The sequence below is a fragment of the Lissotriton vulgaris genome, chromosome 2_1 (assembly GCF_964263255.1).
Source record: "Lissotriton vulgaris chromosome 2_1, aLisVul1.2, whole genome shotgun sequence".
Taxonomy (NCBI): Eukaryota; Metazoa; Chordata; class Amphibia; order Caudata; family Salamandridae; genus Lissotriton; species Lissotriton vulgaris.
Genome location: NC_141687.1, coordinates 1,968,284,901 through 1,968,305,767, shown reverse-complemented (window position 1 = coordinate 1,968,305,767; position 20,867 = coordinate 1,968,284,901). Strand labels below are relative to the sequence as shown.

The 20,867-nt window shown below is 42.0% G+C and overlaps 1 protein-coding gene across 4 annotated transcripts in view; it reads right to left on the bottom strand.

The window, feature by feature from the left end:
• TTLL13 (tubulin tyrosine ligase like 13) overlaps positions 1-20,867 on the bottom strand; it is a 653,894-nt gene that overhangs the window by 171,087 nt on the left and 461,940 nt on the right. For all 4 annotated transcript variants that reach the window (XM_086958162.1, XM_086958163.1, XM_086958164.1 and 1 more), the window contains one exon: positions 9,964-10,309. In XM_086958162.1, coding sequence (XP_086814288.1) covers positions 9,964-10,309 — 346 coding nt within the window. The remainder of the gene's footprint in view (positions 1-9,963; positions 10,310-20,867) is intronic.

Below are 20,867 nucleotides of genomic sequence, written 5' to 3'. Positions count from 1 at the left end.
CTTAGACAGCATGTAGCAGAGTTTTGTAGAGGACTATCCATCAAGAGATGGGGCTCATTTGCACATCCTTGCTTTTTATCACCTGTGAAAACCCCAGCGATCATCTACTCAATGTAAAAATTGAGTGCTCTCTTGGGGTCCAACCAGAGTCTCTCTTCCTCTTTCTAGAGATGAGGCAGAGCAAAGTAGGCCAGGAGTGCAAGGGCGTGACTGATGTGAAAAGTCACAACCACCTTTGTCTGAAGCCCTGCTCTGGTCCTGAGCACCTGCTTATCCAGGAAAAAGGAGGCGTAAAGAGGGTGGGCCAGTAGAGCCTGAAGTTCACTCACTCATGATACGGAAGTTATTGCCACCAGGACTGTATTGAAGGTGAGCAGATGTGATGTTTAACTATGCATGGGCTCAAAATGTGTGCACATGAGAAAAGTGTGACTACATTTCAAGTACCACTGTGACATCACAAAAGGTGCTGGTGGAAAAGTACACTGCAAACCTTTTATAAAAATGCATCACAACTGGTGATTTGAACAATGATGGTTGCTCTGGCAACTCTAGAAAGGCCAACAAAGCTGATAGGTAACCTTAACTGTGCCCAGAGCAAGGCGTTGCTGGGCCAAAAATAACACTCATCCGACAATTTTGACTGAATTGGCTCAAATCGTCGGGTACCACATAATTTGAACAAACTTAGATTATGTGGAAGGATGCTTCCCTGCACGGATGACATCACAGCTTTGGGAGGGAGATCATAGAAACTCAACTGCTGCTGTTCAATCTCAACGAATGGAGATGGCACATGCTTGGGTGCAAGACCTTCCTCTATTGCTCCCATAATGGAAGGATGATGGGAGAACAGATGCTCAGGCCCAAACATTCAGGGTATCACCATCTCCTAGCCCAATCTAGTGCCTCTAGGGTGATTTGGGCCCAGTCATTCCTGATCTTTCTCAGAACTTTGAGCAGGAGAGAATTAACACTCTCCTCTGTTGGTAGCCTGGGGGTGGAGGGTAACTAGTACAGTAAAAGGTGAGGTGTCTAGCCCACTGTCCTCTTGAAAGTCCATATTCTAGTCATCTGAATTTTAAGAAGTGTCAAGCCTTCCCATCCTCTCCACTGCCATCTCCAGAAGGCTGGTTCTGTTTAGAGTCCGAACCAAAAGGTTGGTTCACAGTATTTGCATGGCCACATGATAATGTGATTGCGTCCGAGTCCAATTGGTTTACAATAAGGTACAGCAAGTCAAATTCTGAGTGCGTCCTTGGTTGAAGTTGAGCCTACACCAGCTAGGAGTCAGACAATCGGTTATAAGTTCTCCTTTGGTGCCAGAGGCGTCTGTGCTGGAATCAATGAATGAGGGGCCGGTGGGATGCAGCACCGAGCACAATGCCGGTACAGAACCTGGAATGGGAGTCCAGAGGAAGAACCCACTGGCAGAGATCCAACTGGACGACTGCACAGATCTATTGCCTGTATGCCTGCCAGAGGGAACTGGGATATAGAGCCAAATATGAACAGCATAGTCTTACGAAAGGCTTCGACTTGCTGCAAGGACATCTATTGATCTAGAAATTCAGTGTGCACTAGGACAAGACATGGGCACAGCTCCTCAGATCGGGCTGATATTGAGAGTCATGTGATGCTCTTGCACCTGCTACGAAGACCAGCAGAAAGAGGCAGAGCCCTTCTTGGACTTCTTATGCTTTGCCTTTGAGTTAACCAAAGATTACAACCTCAAAGAAGATCGGCCTCTGGTACGTCCTTGGGACCAGGAGTGGGTCTACATTCGCAACTTTGAATTGGAGCAGTCCCTGCGTGGGGCCTTCTGTTGCTTAGCCAAGTAGAGCTTTGCCTCTCAATCTCGGATGGTTTTCGGGTTAATTTGGGAACAGTTGTTGCAAGCCTTACAGTTGTGTGACGAATCCAGGCACAAGAGGCACTCCTAATGGGAATCTGCCACAGACATCTGTTTCCAACAGTACCTACAAGGCTTGAACCCTTTCGTGTTTGGGGTGCCATATCTTGCACTCTGGAAAAAATGTAGAAAGAGAAAAAAATCTAGTCAAAAGTTAAGAAAATATGAGTGGAGCTCCGGGTCTGCATCTGAAAGCACATAAAGAAAGGAACAGACATTCCCAAACCAGACTCTCAGGTAGGCCACACTGTTCCATCAGGTCTTTCCTCCTTTACATCATCCTGCCTTGATGGCACTGCTCGCAAATCTATTTAAGGAGATATGAATGATGATGAAGACCCCCATGATGGAGAAGGGAACGCTTCCTATCTGTAATTGTTGGTCATCATTATGAGTATTATCGTCAAATTTCTAAACAACCTCTTCAACGTCTGATGATTTATGGTGTTTCTCATAGGACTTCAAAACAGAACGAAGACTCTCGACTGGTAAATCACTAGTGAACCTAAAAGGTCAGCACCCAATTCCATTGCAGCCTTTACACGAGTTTCAACTTACAGAAAAAATATACATTTTTAGTCATTCTCATGTTCTTGTGTACTGCCTCAGACCCAGCTCTCCCTTGCTGCTGCGCCACTCTGCCCCCCCCCCCCCACTGTCTGAGTGCTTTCTCCTGCTTTTGTCTCATTCTCCTGCTTTCTTCTTCCTCTTCCCTGTTTTTCTAAGTGCTTTCTCCAGCGCTTGCCTTGTTTTACTTCTTTTTCCTTCCTTTCCCCATTTTCTAAATGCTTTCTCCTACTTTTGCCATGTTTTTTACTGCTTTCTCCTTTCTTTCTTCTGTGTCTGAGTGCTTTCTTCTGCTTTTGCCTATTTTGTCACAACTTTCTCCTTCCTTTTCCCCGTTTTTCCAAGTGCCTTCTCCTGCTTTTGCCTCATTTTATTACTTTTTTCTCATTCCTCTCCTCCCATTTCTTTGAGTGCTTTCTCCTGCTTTTGCTTAATTTTTTACTGCTTTCTACTTCTTTTCCCCAACCTTTCCTCTTGTCCTCTGAGTGCTTTATCCTGCTTTTGCATCATTTTTACTACTTTCTCCTTCCGTTACCCGTTTTTTTCTGATTGCTTTCTCCTGCTTTTGCCTCATTTTTTAGTACGTTCTCCTGCTTTTGCCTCGTTTTTTACTGCTTTGTCTCCCCTCTCCTTTCCTCTTGTCATTCTGAGTGCTTTATCCTGCTTTTGCCAAATGTGTTACAGCTTTCTCCTTACTCTCGCCATTTTTCTGAGTGCTTTCTCCTACTTTTGCCTAGTATTTACTTTCTCATGCTTTTCCCTTGTTTCTTACTGCTTTCTCCTTCCGTTCTCCCCGTTTTTGACTGCTATCGCCTCATTAGTACTGCTTTCTCTGTCCCCCCCCCTTTTACTTAGTGTCTTCTCCTGCTTTTGCTTAATTTGTTTACTGCTTTCTCTAACCTCTCCCCCTGTTTTTCTGAGTGCTTTCTCTGGCTTTTGCCTCAGTTTGTACCGCTTTCTACTTCCTCTCCCCCGCTCTTTCCTCTTGTCTTTCTTACTTAGTGCTTTATCTTGCTTTAGCCTCATTTTTACTACTTTCTCCTTCTCCACCTGTTTTTTTTTAGTGCTCTCTCCTGCTTTTCCCTCAAATTTCACTGCTTCTCCTTTTTTTCAATCATTTTCTACTGCAGCCAAATGTCCTGCCGCCACCACCTCCCAGCGCACCTTCTTCCTCCCAGGACCTACTCAATGGAGGCAACAGCGCAACCCCATTGAACAGGTCCTAGATCCGGTAAACAGTCAAAATATCGATTTTTTAATTTCGACTTACACTTATATCGAGTTGCTAATATCAATGGGACAGAATATCGATGTCCAGAATATCGATGGCCAGAATATCGACCCTAAGGTAAGTAATATCGAAATTACTTATATCGATAGCATATATATCGATGTAAGTAATTTCGATTTACTAATATGTGTTCGGAATTTTAGTTAAGTATTTAAATTAATTGTTATAATATGTGTTTAATATGTTTTTATAAATAAAAAATATATAAAAGTAAATAATATGTTTTACTACTGGAGCGGGTTGTGGGTTTATAGGGGAATAGGGTGGGAAGTAATTTATTTGTAATTAAATAATTATTTTTTAATGATTAATTTATTTTGCAATTAAATATTAATTGGCAATGAATTATTTTAATTGATTAATTGATTAATTAATTGATAATTTATGTATATTTTTAAGTAAATTATATGTTTTACTACTGGAGCGGGTTGTGGGTTTATAGGGGAATAGGGTGGGAAGTAATTTAATTGTAATATTAATTAATTTTGGGTAAAGGAGTATTTTTAGGGTTCAGGGTCAGTTTTGGGTTTTTGGGTAAAGGGGTATTTTTAGTGTTCTGGGTCAGTTTTGGTTTTTGGGGTAAAGGGGTATTTTTAGGATTCAGGGTCAGTTTTCAGTTTTTGGGTAAAGGGGTATTTTTAGGGTTCAGGGTCAGTTTTCAGTTTTTGGGTAAAGGGGTATTTTTAGGGTTCAGGGTCAGTTTTCAGTTTTTGGGTAAAGGGGTATTTTTGGGGTTCAGGGTCAGTTTTCAGTTTTTGGGTAAAGGGGTATTTTTTGGGTTCAGGGTCAGTTTTTAGTTTTTGGGTAAAGGAGTATTTTTAGGGTTCAGGGTCAGTTTTCAGTTTTTGGGTAAAGGGGTATTTTTAGGGTTCCCGGTCAGTTTTCAGTTTTTGGGTAAAGGGGTATTTTTAGGGTTCAGGGTCAGTTTTCAGTTTTTGGGTAAAGGGGTATTTTTTGGGTTCAGGGTCAGTTTTCAGTTCTTGGGTAAAGGGGTATTTTTTGGGTTCAGGGTCAGTTTTCAGTTTTTGGGTAAAGGGGTATTTTTAGGGTTCAGGGTCAGTTTTAGGTTTTTGTGTAAAGGGGTATTTTTAGTGTTCAGGGTCAGTTTTCCCTACTGTTGCACCCACTGGAGTGGGAATAGTAAATATTGTTAAGTAAGTATATATTATATATGATTTTTAATTATTTTTTTTTTAATTAAATATGTAATATTATTTTTTTATCATTATTACATATATTTAAATATGTTTAAGTAATTAATAAGTATTATTTACAGTATTTTTTATGTTATTTTAAATCCCAAAAAAAATCGATATATTTTACAACGATATTTTTAACATCGATATTATTTTTTCGATATTTTGGTACTTACCATGTTGTACATAGGGCGTCGATATTTTTGCTATCGATATAATTACGCCGATATTTGTGTAGGTCGAAATTCTGTCTGTCGAAATTCTGTCATAGATCCCCTAGATCCAGCTCTCTTACTGCTCTGCTTCTTCCCTATCTCTGAGTGCTTTCTCTCGCTCTTGCCTTGTCTTCTACTGCTTTCTCCTTCCTTTATCCCAGTTTTCTGAGTGCTTTCGCCTGCTCCTCCCTAATTTTTTACTGCATTCTGCGTCCATTACCGTTTTTCTGAGTGCTTTCTCGTATTTTTTTTTTACTGCTTTCTCCTCCCTTCCCCCGCACTTCTGAGTGCTCCTCCATTTTTAGGAGTGCTTTCTCCTGCTTGTTTCTCAGTTTTACAGCTTTCTTCTTCCTCTCTTCCTGTTTTTCTGAGTGCCCCATTATACTTTTTCCCTCATTTGTCACTGCTTGGCCATGTTTTATTCATCATTTTCTGCTCCTGCCTGCCACCAGTTTGTCTGCCTCCCGCCTAACCCCTCCACTGTCTCCTAGCACCCCTTCCTCCTCCCAGGACCTACTTAATGGAGGCCACAGCGTGACCCCATTGAGCAGGTCCCAGCCCCGCACTCCTGTGCTGCTGCAACGCTCTGCTTCCTCCCCGTCTCTATGAGTGCTTTCTCCTGCTTTTGCCTCATTTTACTGTTTTCTCCTTCTTTTCTCCTGTTTTTCAGAGTGCTTTCTCCTTCCTTTGCATCTTTGTCTACTGCATTCTCCTTCCTTTCCTCAAGTTTTCTGAGTGCTTTCTCCTGCTTCTCCCTTGCTTTTTACTACATTCTCCATGCTTTTCCTAGTTTTTTTCACTGCTTTCTCCTCTCTTCCCCCGCACTTCTGAGTGCTTTATCTTGCTTTTGCCTCAGATTTCACTGCTTTCTACTTCCTCTCCCCCATATTTCTGAGCGCTTTCTCCTGCTTTTCCCTCGTTTCTTACTGCTTGCTCCTTACTTTCCTCCATTTTTATGAGTGCTTTCTCCTGTTTGTTTCTCAGTTTTACTGCTTTCTTCTTCCTGTTTTTCTGAGGGCTCCCTTATGCTTTTCCCTCATTTTTCACTGCTTGGCCATGTTTTATTCATCATTTTCTGCTTCCGCCTGCCACCAGTTTGTCTGCCTCCCCCTAGCCCCTCTCACCGTTTCCCAGCACCCCTTCCTCCTCCTAGGACCTTCTTTATGGAGACCACAGAGTGAGCCCATTGAGCACGTCCCAGCCCAGCACTCCTGTGCTGCTGCACCGCTCTTCTTCCTCCCCGTCTCAATGAGTGCTTTCTCCTGCTTTTGCCTCATTTTACTGCTTTCTCCTTCCTTTCTCCTGTTTCTCATAGTGCTTACTCCTTCTTTAGCCTCTTAGTCTACTGCATTCTCCTTCCTTTCCTCCAGTTTTCTGAGTGCTTTCTCCTGCTCCTCCCTTGCTTTTTACTGCATTCTCCGTCCTTTCCCCCGTTTTTCTGAGTGCTTTCTCCTGCTTTCACCTAGTTTATTAGGTCTCGTGACCTACAATGCGCGCAAGCGCATTGAGGGAGCGAGAATTCAAGTCGGCAAAATGCTCGTGAAACCAAGGGCTTTCAGCCGCGGTTTTCTTGAAGTTCACGTGAATCACGTGAGCAAACAAGCACGCGCATTCACGCCCAGCACAGCACATCAAAGGGCTTCTCCTCCCCTAATAATTCATAGCCGGCCGCAGGCCGGCCGTACTTTCAGTTTCCAGGCATTATCAGGTACGTGTTAATCTCTCTGTGTCTACCTCTTCCCTCCCCTCTTGGTCCGTCTCTGTCTTTGCCTGTCTTTCTCTCTCCGAGTGTCTCTTGCTTCAGCCATACCCCCACACACACTATGTTTATCGGCACTTCTCCTCCCTGCAATCCTTAGGCTTTCAATTCAAACCGACATGCAAGGGTAAATTTAAATCAGGCAAAAAGAAAGAAATTACATTGGGTTGTAGAGATTACTTTCACCAGAGACTTTAGAAGCCGTTTTCCTTGTGTCTTGGATATCTTCACGTTTCAAGCTGACCCTTAAATCAAAAGCAAAACTGCTGATTGAAATACCATATCCCTCTATGCAATACGTGCTTTGCAAAATATAAAGCGCTTGCTGCACGCCGTTGTTACACTACCACCTGCTGTCAACACACAAAAATGCAATTCGAAATCCGATTTACTTTTGTTTTTCTGTTGAATTCCAGTCACAGAGCAAATTTTATTTTGCATACACAGATTGCTAATAGACCGGTAGGAAAACATGGCCATCTGTACATCTCTTTATCAAATACATTCTCTTACACGCTGTACGAAACGTTTTTACAAGAAACATATTAGATGTTCAGGTTATATTTCATGGCTGTTCCTGCAAACGAGACCTTCCTTCAGTTGTTAACCCCATCACTCGAATCTACGCTGCACTCTACCTATCCTGCACCGCTTGAATGTACTCTGCGCCACGCGACTCAAAACCAATGCACACTGCAAAATTCGGCAAAGTGCGGGTACCCTCGTTGCGTTACTATGCTACTTAGTAGTCGAGAAGAAAGGCCCAAAACTATAGTACGGTGCCATCTCGGACCTAAAAGCAAACATGTTAAAAGAGTTCAGAATGTTTATCACATTAAACCGTTCTACCAATTCCAAGCTGATAAATGCGTGACCGATCTAAAAGACATGACCCAATCTGTGCTAAAGACAACATCCCTACTACCCATGATTGGTAGCAAAAACTACCAATGGAATGCTTAGGGTTAATCTTGATTCAGCCACCGGGACCTGCAATAATGCACGGCAGTGGTACTGGATTTTTTTCCCACCGCAATGTGATAACTGACATTTATTGACAGTTGGCTTCTCAAAACACTCAGCGAAAGGTCATTCAGGACTTACAAATGCAATAACAGCGTTTACGTGATCTAGGACTGAATGTCAAAGCAAATAACTGTCAATACAATCGAAACTTAAATCTGGTTAGGGACACTATGTAGTGTCTCCTTCGCAGGATAGCGCAAGAATAACCTCCTACGTCAATATCATCCAATCGTCAGACAATAATCAACTCTTCTAGCTTCCAACAGTGAGTATTTATTGGTATCGGACACTAAAATTACTCGGGGGGTGTTTAAGGTCATCAGTGGGATTGGATTTTCATAAGAAATTACCTGTGCAGTCCCTCGAATAGCAGTGTTAAACGACAACATGATTAAATATGTAATTCCTGCAACCACCAAAGGAAGAAGCCACGGTAACTATGGTTTTGGGGTCCCAAATTAAAGGTCTTCCACAAGAGCAACAGTACCACATCAACAAGTTAGAATTGACAGCAGTCTCTCACACTAAAAAGGTTCCTCGATTCTCTGTGTACCAAAGAGCATTAAAGTAAGGCCATTCTATGGACTCTACCTTCAGAGGTAATCTGAAATTGCTTATGTAGTGAGAAGGCTGGGACTTCATAAGAGCCTGGAGCTACTCAAATATGTTCCTTATTCCATTTCAGGCCCTCAGATCACATCAAAGGTAGGTCCAGTCGCATTGATCTTCCCTAAAACTAACACTGTTACACCCCTTCACTCAGCATTTCAGACTCCAGCTAAAACAAAGGAAATGGGGACACACTGAATATTATGCCAGTCTTGTTTATTAAAACCAGCACTGCCAAAACCATTAGGCCTGTTGGCCACAATTTGTTCTACTTTTTCGCTCACTTTCTTGAATAAGCTACCGTGTCCGCACCAATTTAAACAAGCACTGGCGTTGCCAATAGGTCTCGCAGTAGGAAAGTTGGAGCTATTGGTTTGTAAATGACAAAGCCCTTTATGTTTTTAAAATGAAAACAAAAATAAAAGGCATTGTTATTTACAATTGTAATAGCTCCAACTTTCCTACTACGAAACCTATTGGCAACGCCAGTGCTTGTTCTTAATGCTTTCACCTCCCTTCCCCTGTCTTTCTGAGTGCTTTCTCCTGCTTCTGCCTCATTTTTTACTGCTTTCGCCTTCCTCTCCCTACATTTGTTTAAGTGCTTTCTCCAGCTTTTGCCTTCCTCTCCCTTCATTATCCTGAGTGCTTTCTCCTCCTTTTGCCCAAATGCACTGCTCAAATGGCTATTCGAATTAACAGAACACTGTGAAGCAGCTAGCAACTCCAGCGCCTTGAGACCCTCATAGGTGATTTACAGCACTTTATAAATCCTAATTGATTGTTTTTTTAAATATAATTATAAATATGGAGTTTAAAATTCTTCATGGATTCCTCTGAACCCATAGAAATATAATATCAGATTTGAGGGAAGGTGACAACCCTATGTTGCCAACAAGTTCTGTACACACTAGTGGACAGAAGAAAGTATATGGCACTAAGAAGAAAGGGGAGGAGAAGACAGAGAGAGCTGAGGGTGAACGTTTTATATCAAATAATGAATGGTTTAACTGAATATAAGCACAAAATACATCCAAGAAAAACTAGCATCCAAAATATCCTCCCTTTACAGATCCGTTCGCAAGAGAATATTTGATTCAGATAAGCTCCAGAGATGAAGCACAGCAAGTATGCTTTCACATTGTGCTCAGTATCTAAATGCTCATTACATTCTTTTGGGAAAATAACCCACATTTCAATGAGGTATGAAAGTTCCTGGCCAATGCCTAGCCTAGGACCGACTCTTAAACTTTTGAAGAACAGGGAAAAAGACTACAATCTCATTATATACGTTCCATGCATTTATTTTGTACCAACATTCCTATGCCCCCAAACTACCTTTACAGATGAAGAATTTCCACCCACAATGTCGAAGGAAGATCTGTACTCACTAGATTCTGCGTTGATTCTCGCACTGGAAAATCGAACTGGACCTCCATCCTTCAATGGTTTGGTACGTGATGTGGCGTCAATGGTTCTAGTCAGCATCCCAGTATTCTGGCCACCAGACAAGACCAGGCTCTTTGGACTGTGTCGCAATGCGCATTGTGTCGAAGGGGGAACACCTCCAAAGAAGCCAGGTGCAAAGTAATGGTGCAGCAAATGTTTAGACTTTCCTGCTGTGAGTGGGACAGCCTGTTTAGCCAGATCAGCCGTTACTCCTAGGTAGGACAGTGGAAGGTGGGACAGCAAGTCTTCATTCCCCTGATATAGAAACCTGTCTTGGATAAACCGTGTCTGCAATAACCAAGACGAGAATGCATCTTTTTTACAATGAAGAACATGAAAACACATGATAACATTTGAATCTGAAATATTTTCTTCTTTACTAATGTACTGAGCAACAAGATAGCATTATAGACATAAAGGAGTTTTACATAATACTTAAAGATTGTGTTAAGTCAAAATGAACAAAGGTAATGTAAACCTACCTAGCTACTGTAGACCTCTGATTAATGTTATTTTACAGTCCCAACATTAAGAATAAACCTTAATATCTCAAAGAAATGTAATTGAAAATTATTCAAATTATGATGCTGGTTATGCACACGTGCATCCCCTAAGTGTCAAGAGGAGCCTGCTGTGCAGTGTTAAAGATATGATACTGGGGTGGCGCCCCAAATAGTATGATTTCCATGGTTCATGTTATCGTACACTGCATGGAATGTAAAACATTGCATAAAACCTGGTCTTGTTTGAATGTTCCAGGTACAGTTCATGGAACTATAGAGTTGTGTTTCCCATGCTGAATGTCCAATTACATTTTTGGTCTTGTACTCACTCAAGTTTTTCAAACGCTGAAATACAATCAGCCATTTCCTCTCCTCTAGAAGGCAGTGTACAAATGCACCCCTGGAGTGCTTGCTGCTTCACAATGAAGTTTTCAGATCCATCAGACAGTGGCAAAGAGCCTTTGCTGCAATGCTACCAGTCACAGATGCAGCTCTTTCGGAGGACAAGATGGAGCCAGATAGGAGCTTATAAGATGAGCTAAAATCCATAGAACCTGCAGCGGTGTGAATTGATTAATACATTGGGCCAGCTGTGTGATTGCTGCATGTTCACATTATGTCGGTTTTAAAAAGTCGAACTACTACTGAAGGACGTGCATACTAACATGTTAATCGCGCTGCCATTAACCAATAAGCAGAAAGAAGTAGCTACCAGGAGCAAACATGAACCCGGCATGCTTTGAACAGAAATAAAAGCACTAACCAGTTGAGGCTTATTTTCTACATTCTACTCAAGTCTCCTCAGCTTATTTTTTAGAAGTGGGCATGACTCCACACTACTCTCCAATAGTACAAGTAGGATAGGAGCAGGAAGTTATATATGATGAAGATACCGATACTGAATGTGTAGGGCTACAGGTAAGTAACTTTCCTTCCCCAGGGTTATCTTCACCTTGTTTCCATGCAAAACACTCTGCGCACTTCTTGGAGCAGTAGACAAGAATTGACAATTTTATCATAGAATGCACTTCATCAGCATTGCTGTGGAACTAAAATCGAATCACTTGTCACATTTTCATAGCTGCTAAGCTATCCAGAGAAAACATGGAGCTTGCTCATATTTATAACCTTGGAAAGGAGCAGATACTGTCTCAAGCAATAATCAGAAAATACCTATTCATGGTTGTGAAGGCCCAAAATAGTTGGGCTTCTCCAAACTTACCAGGTAATCAAACCTTTATCTGGCCCGCTTACCACCCCTTTTGTGGGAGTCACTCATGTCAACTCATCGAAAATCACCCCTTAGCTTAATAAAGGCAGTTCTGAACTTCTCTAAAATATAACCACCTGGTTTACGACAGTCATGACAATGCCACAGAGCAATCCCACAAGCAGACTTTGTTAAGGTATATTTTGCATAACTGGGCTAGACTACATGTACCTTAAATTATAGTTCTTTTAAAAAATAAATCTTTGTGTGTTTTCCTTTAAATGTTTTAATAATCTGATTTTGGCCGTTAGTGCACCTTTCAAACTGGCAAATTCATGATTCTGATCCTACTCAGAAAAAAAAGACTTGGGGCCAGATGTAGGAGCCCTAATACCGGTCGGTAACTGCCGAATTCGGCCGTTACCGACCGGTATTTGGGTTTCCAGATGTAGGGGGCTCATATTTTACCGATTCTGTAAAGTTACCGAATCGGTAAATTTACAGAATCGGTAAAATGCAGAATCGGTATATTTACCGATTCGGACAAACCATATGTAGGTGGCACTCCTAAGAGTGCCACAGGCCCTTAAAAATCGGTATTTTACCACCCAATACTATTGGGTGGTAAAATACCGAACTCAGGTGTGCATGCACATCTGTGCATGCACACCTGTGCACTGCGACACACAGACATGCCCTAAGGGCATGTCTGTGTGCCACATTGCACACAAGTCCAGAATTGGGGTGCTAGAGGGTGTCAAAGTGACACCCCCTGCACCCTTGCAGGATTTGGTATTTACCGATTCTGTAAATACCGAATCTGTATTTCACATTGATTCCTATGGGCTTCAAGGCCCATAGGAATCGATGGGAAATACCGAATCGGTATTTACAGAATCTGTAAATACCGACTCTGACAGATTCGGTAATTTTTTACCTACATCTGCCTCCTTCCAATTTACCGACTTTTAAATACCGAATCGGTATGACTCGGTATTTAAAAGTCGGTAAATCGGATTTACCTACATCTGGCCCTTGGTCATTATTGAATTCTGTAACTTTTTCAGGACATAGGGCCCGTTGTAGGTGGCCCAAATACCGGTCGGTAACAGTGAAATTCGGTAAATGTCACCGTTACCGACCGGTATTTAGGCATTCGTGATATAGAGAAGGAATCGGTAATAAGGAACCGGTCAATACGGAATCGGTCAATACCGATTCCTTAATACCGATTCCTTATTGGCCTTGCATTTAAGGAATCGGTAATACCGATTCCTTGAATGCAATGTAGAAAGCACATAAAAGAGTGCTTTTGGGCCTTATGGAATCAGTAATTACCACAGTAATTATCACCAACTTCAAGTTGATGGTAATTACCAAATTTCTTTAAAAAAGCACTTTCTTGCTTTTTTTGAAGTGCCATGTGGCACACATCCATGCCCTTGGGCATGCTTGTGTGCCACATGTGCACACATGCACATTTCAGGGGTGCAACAGGGTGTCCTTTGGACACCCTGGCACCCTTGAAATACCTCCCGGTATTACAGATTCGGTAATACAGAATCAGTAATACCGAATGTCTTCACATTCATTCCTATGGGCCTCCAAGCCCATAGGAATGAATGGGTAGGTATTCGTTATTACCAAATCTCAATTACCGATTCGGTAATAACACATATTAAGGATTCTGTATTTTTTACCGAATTCTTACCTACTTCTGAAATACCGATTTCTAAATACCGAATCGATAAAATTCAGTATTTAGAATTCGGTATTTCACTATTACCTACATTGGGCCCATATTGTGCCCGATTACATATCACACTTATGGTCCTGGTTAGTGCTGGTGTCCACACTCACTGGGGCTACCAGGTGCAGAGCAGAACAGTGCATGCTCTACACAAGATATTCATTCTGAGTTTGTGTTTTCACTGGAGAGTGTTTGGCAGTTAAAGATGTAGTGCAGATGTTAAACAACCCCTTCGTCTTCCCTTGTTGGTGGACCCAGCCTGCCTTTGAATGCGGGAAAGCACCCACAACAGGAGCAGTTTCAAATGTAGCCCCATCTCAGAAGATTTTTAGGGGATGTCTGGAACCCTCAGTGCCTCATCCAAACTTTTTTCTATTTAGAAAACTTTTTTATTTGCATTTTAAATTTCTATATTACATTTTGGTCTGCCAGTCATTGTTATATAGTCATAAAATTAATTATACAGCTACATGATGTTACAAACCTAGGGCTAGTTAATGGTGTGACTATTAGCAGGCCGCCTTTGTTGTATCATAGTGTGTGCCATATCAAGTAAACTTACATATAACAGTTATATATTTTAACTCCCCACCCCACAATTGTAACTTACCTTCCATCTGTCCCACGGAATGTGGCAATTTCCATTCGGATGCGTGTTTAAAATATTCTATGGATCTACATTTTTATTTCTATTGAGCACGTGTGGCCTACACCTGTCTATACTTGTAATCTCTTAGCATTGCATCAGCTTCTGGCTTTTCTTAAATTTAAGGAGGCCTATCAATGTTACATTCATTTTCCTTGAAGGCAGGGGTAATCTCCTCCTATTGTACTTCAATGGAGGTTTTGTGCAATCCCCCTCTCTCTTCGCTGTTTAGTGCTCTACTTTCAAACTCCGTCCAACAAAGTACCTCTCTAAACCAGGTATCTCTCCCAGGGGACTCCAGTCAGAAACGTAGTCCCCCTTCGGTAACTTAAGACGCCATAACACATACAGTCAAACCTCTAACCATATCACCAGAACATAACACCACCACCATCAAAGGGCCAAGTGCTGAACAATTCAAATCACAAAGATTTTATTAAATGTATTTATTAATTTCACTATTTCAGCAAATGTCTTAACAGTCTAAAATGTGGCTTTGAGACTGTTAAGACATTTGCTGAAATAATGAAATTATGTGCACAAAAATCAAATGTTGAACAATGATCTCGGTCTGATGTTTTTGCCTTTTGCTTGACTGGAAAAAAACTTTTTCTTGTCTTGCTGATTATCTGATATTGTACTGAGTAGTCAGTTTTTAACGTTTCTTGGCATTTTATGTGGTGTATGATGTTTTTATTGTGAGAAAAAGAGATTTGTTTTCAACATTCTATGAAAATATTATTTCTGTGTAACCACTTGTTTTGATATATCTTTTTAATAAAATCTTTGAGATTTGAATTGTTTAGCACTCGGCCCTTTGATGGTGGTGGTGTTATGTTTGGTGATATGGTGATAAGTTTGACTATAAGTTTGACTGTATGTGTTATGGTGTCTTAAGTTATCAAAGTGGGACTACTTTTCTGACTGAGGTCTACTTGGTACCCTACTCCTTTGGTGTTTAAGGGGCCCCTCACATTTATTTGAGAGATCTCTCCCAGCGGAACCAGGTATTTTCCATCTCCATGTAATGGCCCTCTAGGCTAATATCATTACTACATCGTCAATTTTGTAGATACTTTAAATTTCTTACGTCGTGCCTGTATCCTGAGCATACAGCCCTCCATGCTCCCTATATCTGTTCTCCCTTTGATGCAGCCTTTTTAGATGAGCTTCATACTCCAGAAAAAAACAAAGCAGATGTTAAACCTGGCAGCTTTGGCATGGTTTCCCCTGTCTTTTTGCCTTTACCACCTTTATTTTATATGTTATGCTGGACTTATGTTTTGCTGGTTTAGGTACTCTGGGCCCTTTACCACTATTGATCAGTGCTAAAGTGTAAATTGTGATTCTGATTCGTTCTCCATGATTGGCATATTTAATTTACTGGTAAGTCCCTAGTAAAGTGAAATGTGTGGGCCCAGGGCCTGTAAATCAAATGCTACTAGTGGGTCTGCAGCACTGATTGAGCTACCCACATGAGTAGCCATGTAAACTTGTCTCAGACCTGCCATTCCAATGTCTGTGAGTGCAGTTTTAAACATCCACGTCGACCTGACAAGTACACCCACTTGCCAGGCCCTACCTAACCTTCCCATCTACTACATGCAAGACACCCCTAAGGTAATCCCAATGCAGGGTATGTGAAAGGTAGGACATGTGTTGGTGTATTTAACATATCCTAATAGTGAAATACTACCAATTTCGTTTTGCACTATTGCAAGGACTAGCTCACCTATTGGCTATCATTGGAGCTGCCTTGTAACATGTTTACATGTGTATGTGTCAATTGGGAACAGGTGAGATTTGGAGTTTAGGCTCTCTGAGCTCAGAATTTAAAAACACATATTTTAGTAAAGGTGGTTTTTAAATTGTGTTTTTGAAAATGCCACTTCCAGAAAGTGGGCATTTTTCTTGTTTAACCATTCTGTGCCTCTGCTTGCCTGTGGAATCAACATCTGGTTTAGACTGACAGGGCATGTTTGTGTATTCACTCTAGACAGTCACACAAAGGGAGTTGAGGTGTGCCCTGCATATCATGATGGCCCATCATCAAGCTGATGGGCCTTTCTGAGCTAGGGTGGTGGGAGAAGCTATCACCTGCACCTGAATAGGGCTGTGCTTAGCCTCTCACAAAGCTGTCTCCACCCCACTGGAATGTATCTGGAGCCACGATCACGCAGGACAAGAACTTGTGCACTAGAAAGACAGTCCTTTAAAGAATGCCTACTTCAAAGGCCAAAAGGGGTATATGTATTGGACCTAAAAACTCCAGACATTAAGAACACTTCTGGATCAGGAGGAACTTCTGCCAAGGAGAAGAGCTGTGAGGAGGAGTACTGTCCCTTTGCTGTGTGTTGCTTTGCTGAGTTGGCCTGCAGTTGCTGTTTCTGCTTTGGAGAAGAAAAGGACAGGACTTGCTTTGTATCCTTAGTTACTTCGGTAACGGATTATTTGGTAGAGACACAGTCTAGCTGCAGATTCCTCAACTTTTGAATTCTCCCCAGGTGTCAGACTGGGTCCAGAAATTTTTCAGAAGTACCTCTGCATGCCGTGGTATGTTGCTGTACGGCTCTGTGATGACATTTACTCCGGTTGTGACGTTATTGGAGCCATATAAGTCCCCTCCGTCGTGCGAAAGTCAGTTCATTCTGTGAAAACTTCTGTGCCAGAACACGGAGCCACTACAGAAACTGGCTGTGGAAACAGTGCGCCAAAAAAGATCAATATATCTTTAAAGACATAAACGGATCTGGGAAATAAATGGTAGGACCACACCCAGGCAAGGCCCATAAGGAAAGAGCAAAAGGAATGATGAAGCAATCCGAACAAATGGTATGACAATAACAAATCAAGTTAAAGGAATAAGAGCTATTGTATATTGAATCACACAATTATGTGAAACAGTGATGCCTGGTATAGGAAAACTGTACTGAAAAGGGGTATAACCCTCACATTACAAATCATTCGCAGAGCAGGGAGGATGGGCAGGGTGTTAAGAAATCTCCGGCTAGATTGTGTCTCTACCAGATAATATGTTACCAAAGGTAAATAACTTGCTTATCTGATCGCGACATTTAGCCACAGATTTCTTAACTTTTGAATTAAATACCGTAGCTATACCCAACTATTGGAGAGTCTGCGAACCAATCCTACCAATGTTCCCAAAGAGAACGAGTTGGTTGAAATTAGCCACTGACCAGACATCCTTATAAAAACCGTGGCAATGACCACAGACAGTGTAAATACGAAACAATCCCGCAGGCACTGAAAAAAACGAAGCCTCAAAGGAAACAGGAAGAACTCTGACAGAAGACATCTGACAACAGTCAGACAATAGTAATCAATCGGTAAAGAGTAAAAGAACCCTTAGATCAGAAGGGCCAAAGACAAAACGAATGCCACATAACCAACATTCTTTATCACAGTAAAGAAACCAAATCAAAATGTATAACCCATTTATTGCAAGGTCTGCAATAGCAAACCAAGTTTCAAGGTAGATGAATATCATAGTTCATCATTGAAACAGAAACATATTTTTAGCCAAAATGACCATCCGAACGCTGGTCCCTGCTGAACAGTAAGACAACAATTAGCAGATATAAATCTGTCATAAAAACTGAACAATTATTTCCTGGTCTATATCACTGCGTTCCACGCACATGTATAGATCCAAATCCAAATTTACTGAGAAGAGAGATGCAATCACATCTCATGTTCCTTTTTTTTTAGCAGATTCATAGCTCAGCATATATAACCACATATGCAATTCACTTACATATCCTCTAAAAACACACATGGAAAAAAGGAACTGAAAAACAAGTCCTAAAGTACCAACCATATAGCATGAAGAGAAATATTGCACCCTCCACAAAACACCTTGGAGACTCAGCATATAATGCCGCCTGCCAAAAGTATTTTAACAGGCCAGTAATACGTAAAGAACAAACTACATAAGAAAGACACCTTGCTATAAGCAAGTACCAACAACAGTTGGTCTAGAAGGTCTGTTGCAGGGATTCTGCACAAACAGAACTATGCGTAGGATCATGGGACCTTACTGTATAGGTACTGAGTCATCCTTGTCTCAGGTCCTAAAGCCCCTTGTGCTCAAGCTTTACAGACCGTGCTTGAATCCTGTATAGATTCCAATATACTCATTAATTTGGGTGATTTTAATTATCAGCTGGAACTCAATAACATATCTGGCTTCTCAATAACATAGCTGGCTTCTTAATAATCTAGCAGGTTATGGTTTTCATCAAAAGGGGGTGGGTCCCACACATTCTGCTGGCCACACACTTGATGGCATTTTTGCCACTAATACTGATTGCACGCTGATCAATACAGTCCCTCTTCCATGGACTGACCATATGGCGATCTATTTTAACATTCAGTTTTCACTACCGGTTCAGCCTGGTATAAATAAACCAGCTAGCATAAAAATTAGACGTTAAAATAAAATCCAAGGAACTGAACTAGAGCAGGCTCTTAACAGCTGTCCCCTGCTACAGGTTCCTGATAACAATTAGGTGGCCAGGCAGTTTAATAACTGGATAGCTATGGCTGTAAACAAGGTGACTCCTGAGAAATGTATCAAAGTAAGAAGAACGCAGGCGTCATCGCCTTGGTATGGCCTGGAGCTGAAAAAACTGAAAGTTACAAGTAGGAAAGTCGAACATGCTTGGAGAACGGAGTATAGTAGAGAGCATAAGACATCTTACAATATAGCCCTACAACAATATAAAGAAGCTATCATACAAGCAAAAACTACTTATTACACCGTAAAAATAGAGGAGGCCAGCAACTCCGCAAAGGAGCTTTTTAAAAATATCCAAGTGTTATCAAAATCACGTCAGAACACGCGATTCAGCCCAGACTCCGCTTTCTGAAATAAAATGGCAAATGTTTTTCAGACTAAAATCCAAACGAGCTATGATAACCTTTGGAATAACAGGCAGGTAAATGATAATGGTCTAATTACCACTATGGAGGATAAGATGCTGCACCGTCATTTTAACATGTTCAGCACACTTACTCCTACTGAAGTAAATAAAATCCTGCTATCCACCAAGTCAGGATCTCCGAAGGATCCGTGTCCACCGACTGTTATGCATGTGGTTTCCGGGTCTATTAACAGACATTTAACTCCCATTTAAATCAAGTAATAGAATCGGGGAGTTATCCGTCGGTCTGGAAAAATGCCTGCATCAGACCAATCGTGAAAAAGCCGGCGCTTGATTCATTGGAAGTCAAGAATTATAGACCTATCTTATGTTTGCCGATTGCAGCCAAAATTCTTGAAAGGTCGATAAACTAGGAGCTGACGACTTATTTATAATAATAATAAAGGAGTTTCTAAAGCGCCTGGTTACGCCATCACGGCGTGTCCCCGCGCTGTGGAGCGAGAATCAAACGGGGAGGGGCATCAATCCCTACAGGGCAAACAGATGAGTTTTTAAAAGTTTCCGGAACATAGTTTCAGTATTGGCTAGTCTGATCACAGGTGGAAGGCTGTTCCACTGGGTGGCTGCCAGCACCCGAAAGGAGCGGCCTCCCATCCTGGCTTTTCTTACACGAGGAACTGTAAGGAGACCCATACCCGCCGAGCGAAGTGCTCTTTGGGGTAGATACGGAATAGCCAAATCCTTCAAATACCCTGGCGCTTCTGCAGAGGTTATCCTGTAACAAAAAAGGAGGGCTTTAAAGAGGATTCTCTTCTTTACAGGAAGCCAATGAAGGGCAGCCAAAGTAAGCTTGGATGCTGTTCTTTTGGGGAGTCTGAGGACTAGACGGGCCGCCGTATTTTGCAGCACTTGCAGTCTTCTCAGGTTCTTCTCCGTAGTTCCTAATAGCAGCACATTCGCATAGTCCATGCGAGAAGTGACCAGAGCTTGGATCATAATGCGTCTGGCCTCAAGTGGCAGTAGGTCCAGAGTGCGATTTAGGGTCTTCATAACCCCAAAGCATTTCCCCACCAATTTGTCAACATGACTCTCAAAAGAGAGTTTAGGATCAACCCAGACCCCCAGGTTCTTGGCCTCACTGCATGGGATGGGCAGAGAGCCAAGGCAGGGCGGCCACCATTCCTGAGTCCAGCTCGCCCCATCTCCCCCTATCACTAGCACCTCAGTTTTAGCCCCATTGAGCTTCAGGCAGTGTTGATTCATCCAGCCAGCAAGCTCCTGCATGCAGGTTTTAAAATTGGCAGCTGCTAACTTTGGTGACTGTGACAGGGAGATGAGCAGCTGCGTGTCATCGGCATAAGATACTAGATCTATGCCGTATGATTGAACAACAGCTGCCAATGGAGCCATATACAGGTTGAACAGGGTGGGACTCAGGGCAGAGCCCTGAGGCACCCCCTGTTCCAAGGCCACGCTGTTGGAGAGGAACATTTAGACGTTAACAACCTGTTGGATTCAAGTCAGCATGGCTTTTGGTCATGTCACTTGACTGAGACTGCACTTTTCATAGCAACAGAGGAGATTCGGAGACAGGTGGATGGGGGGGAAGAGCAATCCTCATCCTCCTGGAACTATCAGCAGCATTTGACACCATGAATCACACAGTGTTAGTGTGGAGGCTGAAGGCGGTGGGGATTTGGGAGGAGGCTCTGTTCCTCCTCTCTTTATTCTTAGAGGCTAGGGAACAGACCATACATTGGGAAAATGTAAAATCTGAATCATTCTTTCTTCCATGTGGAGTTCCAAAGGGATCTGCACTGTCACTGACTCTGT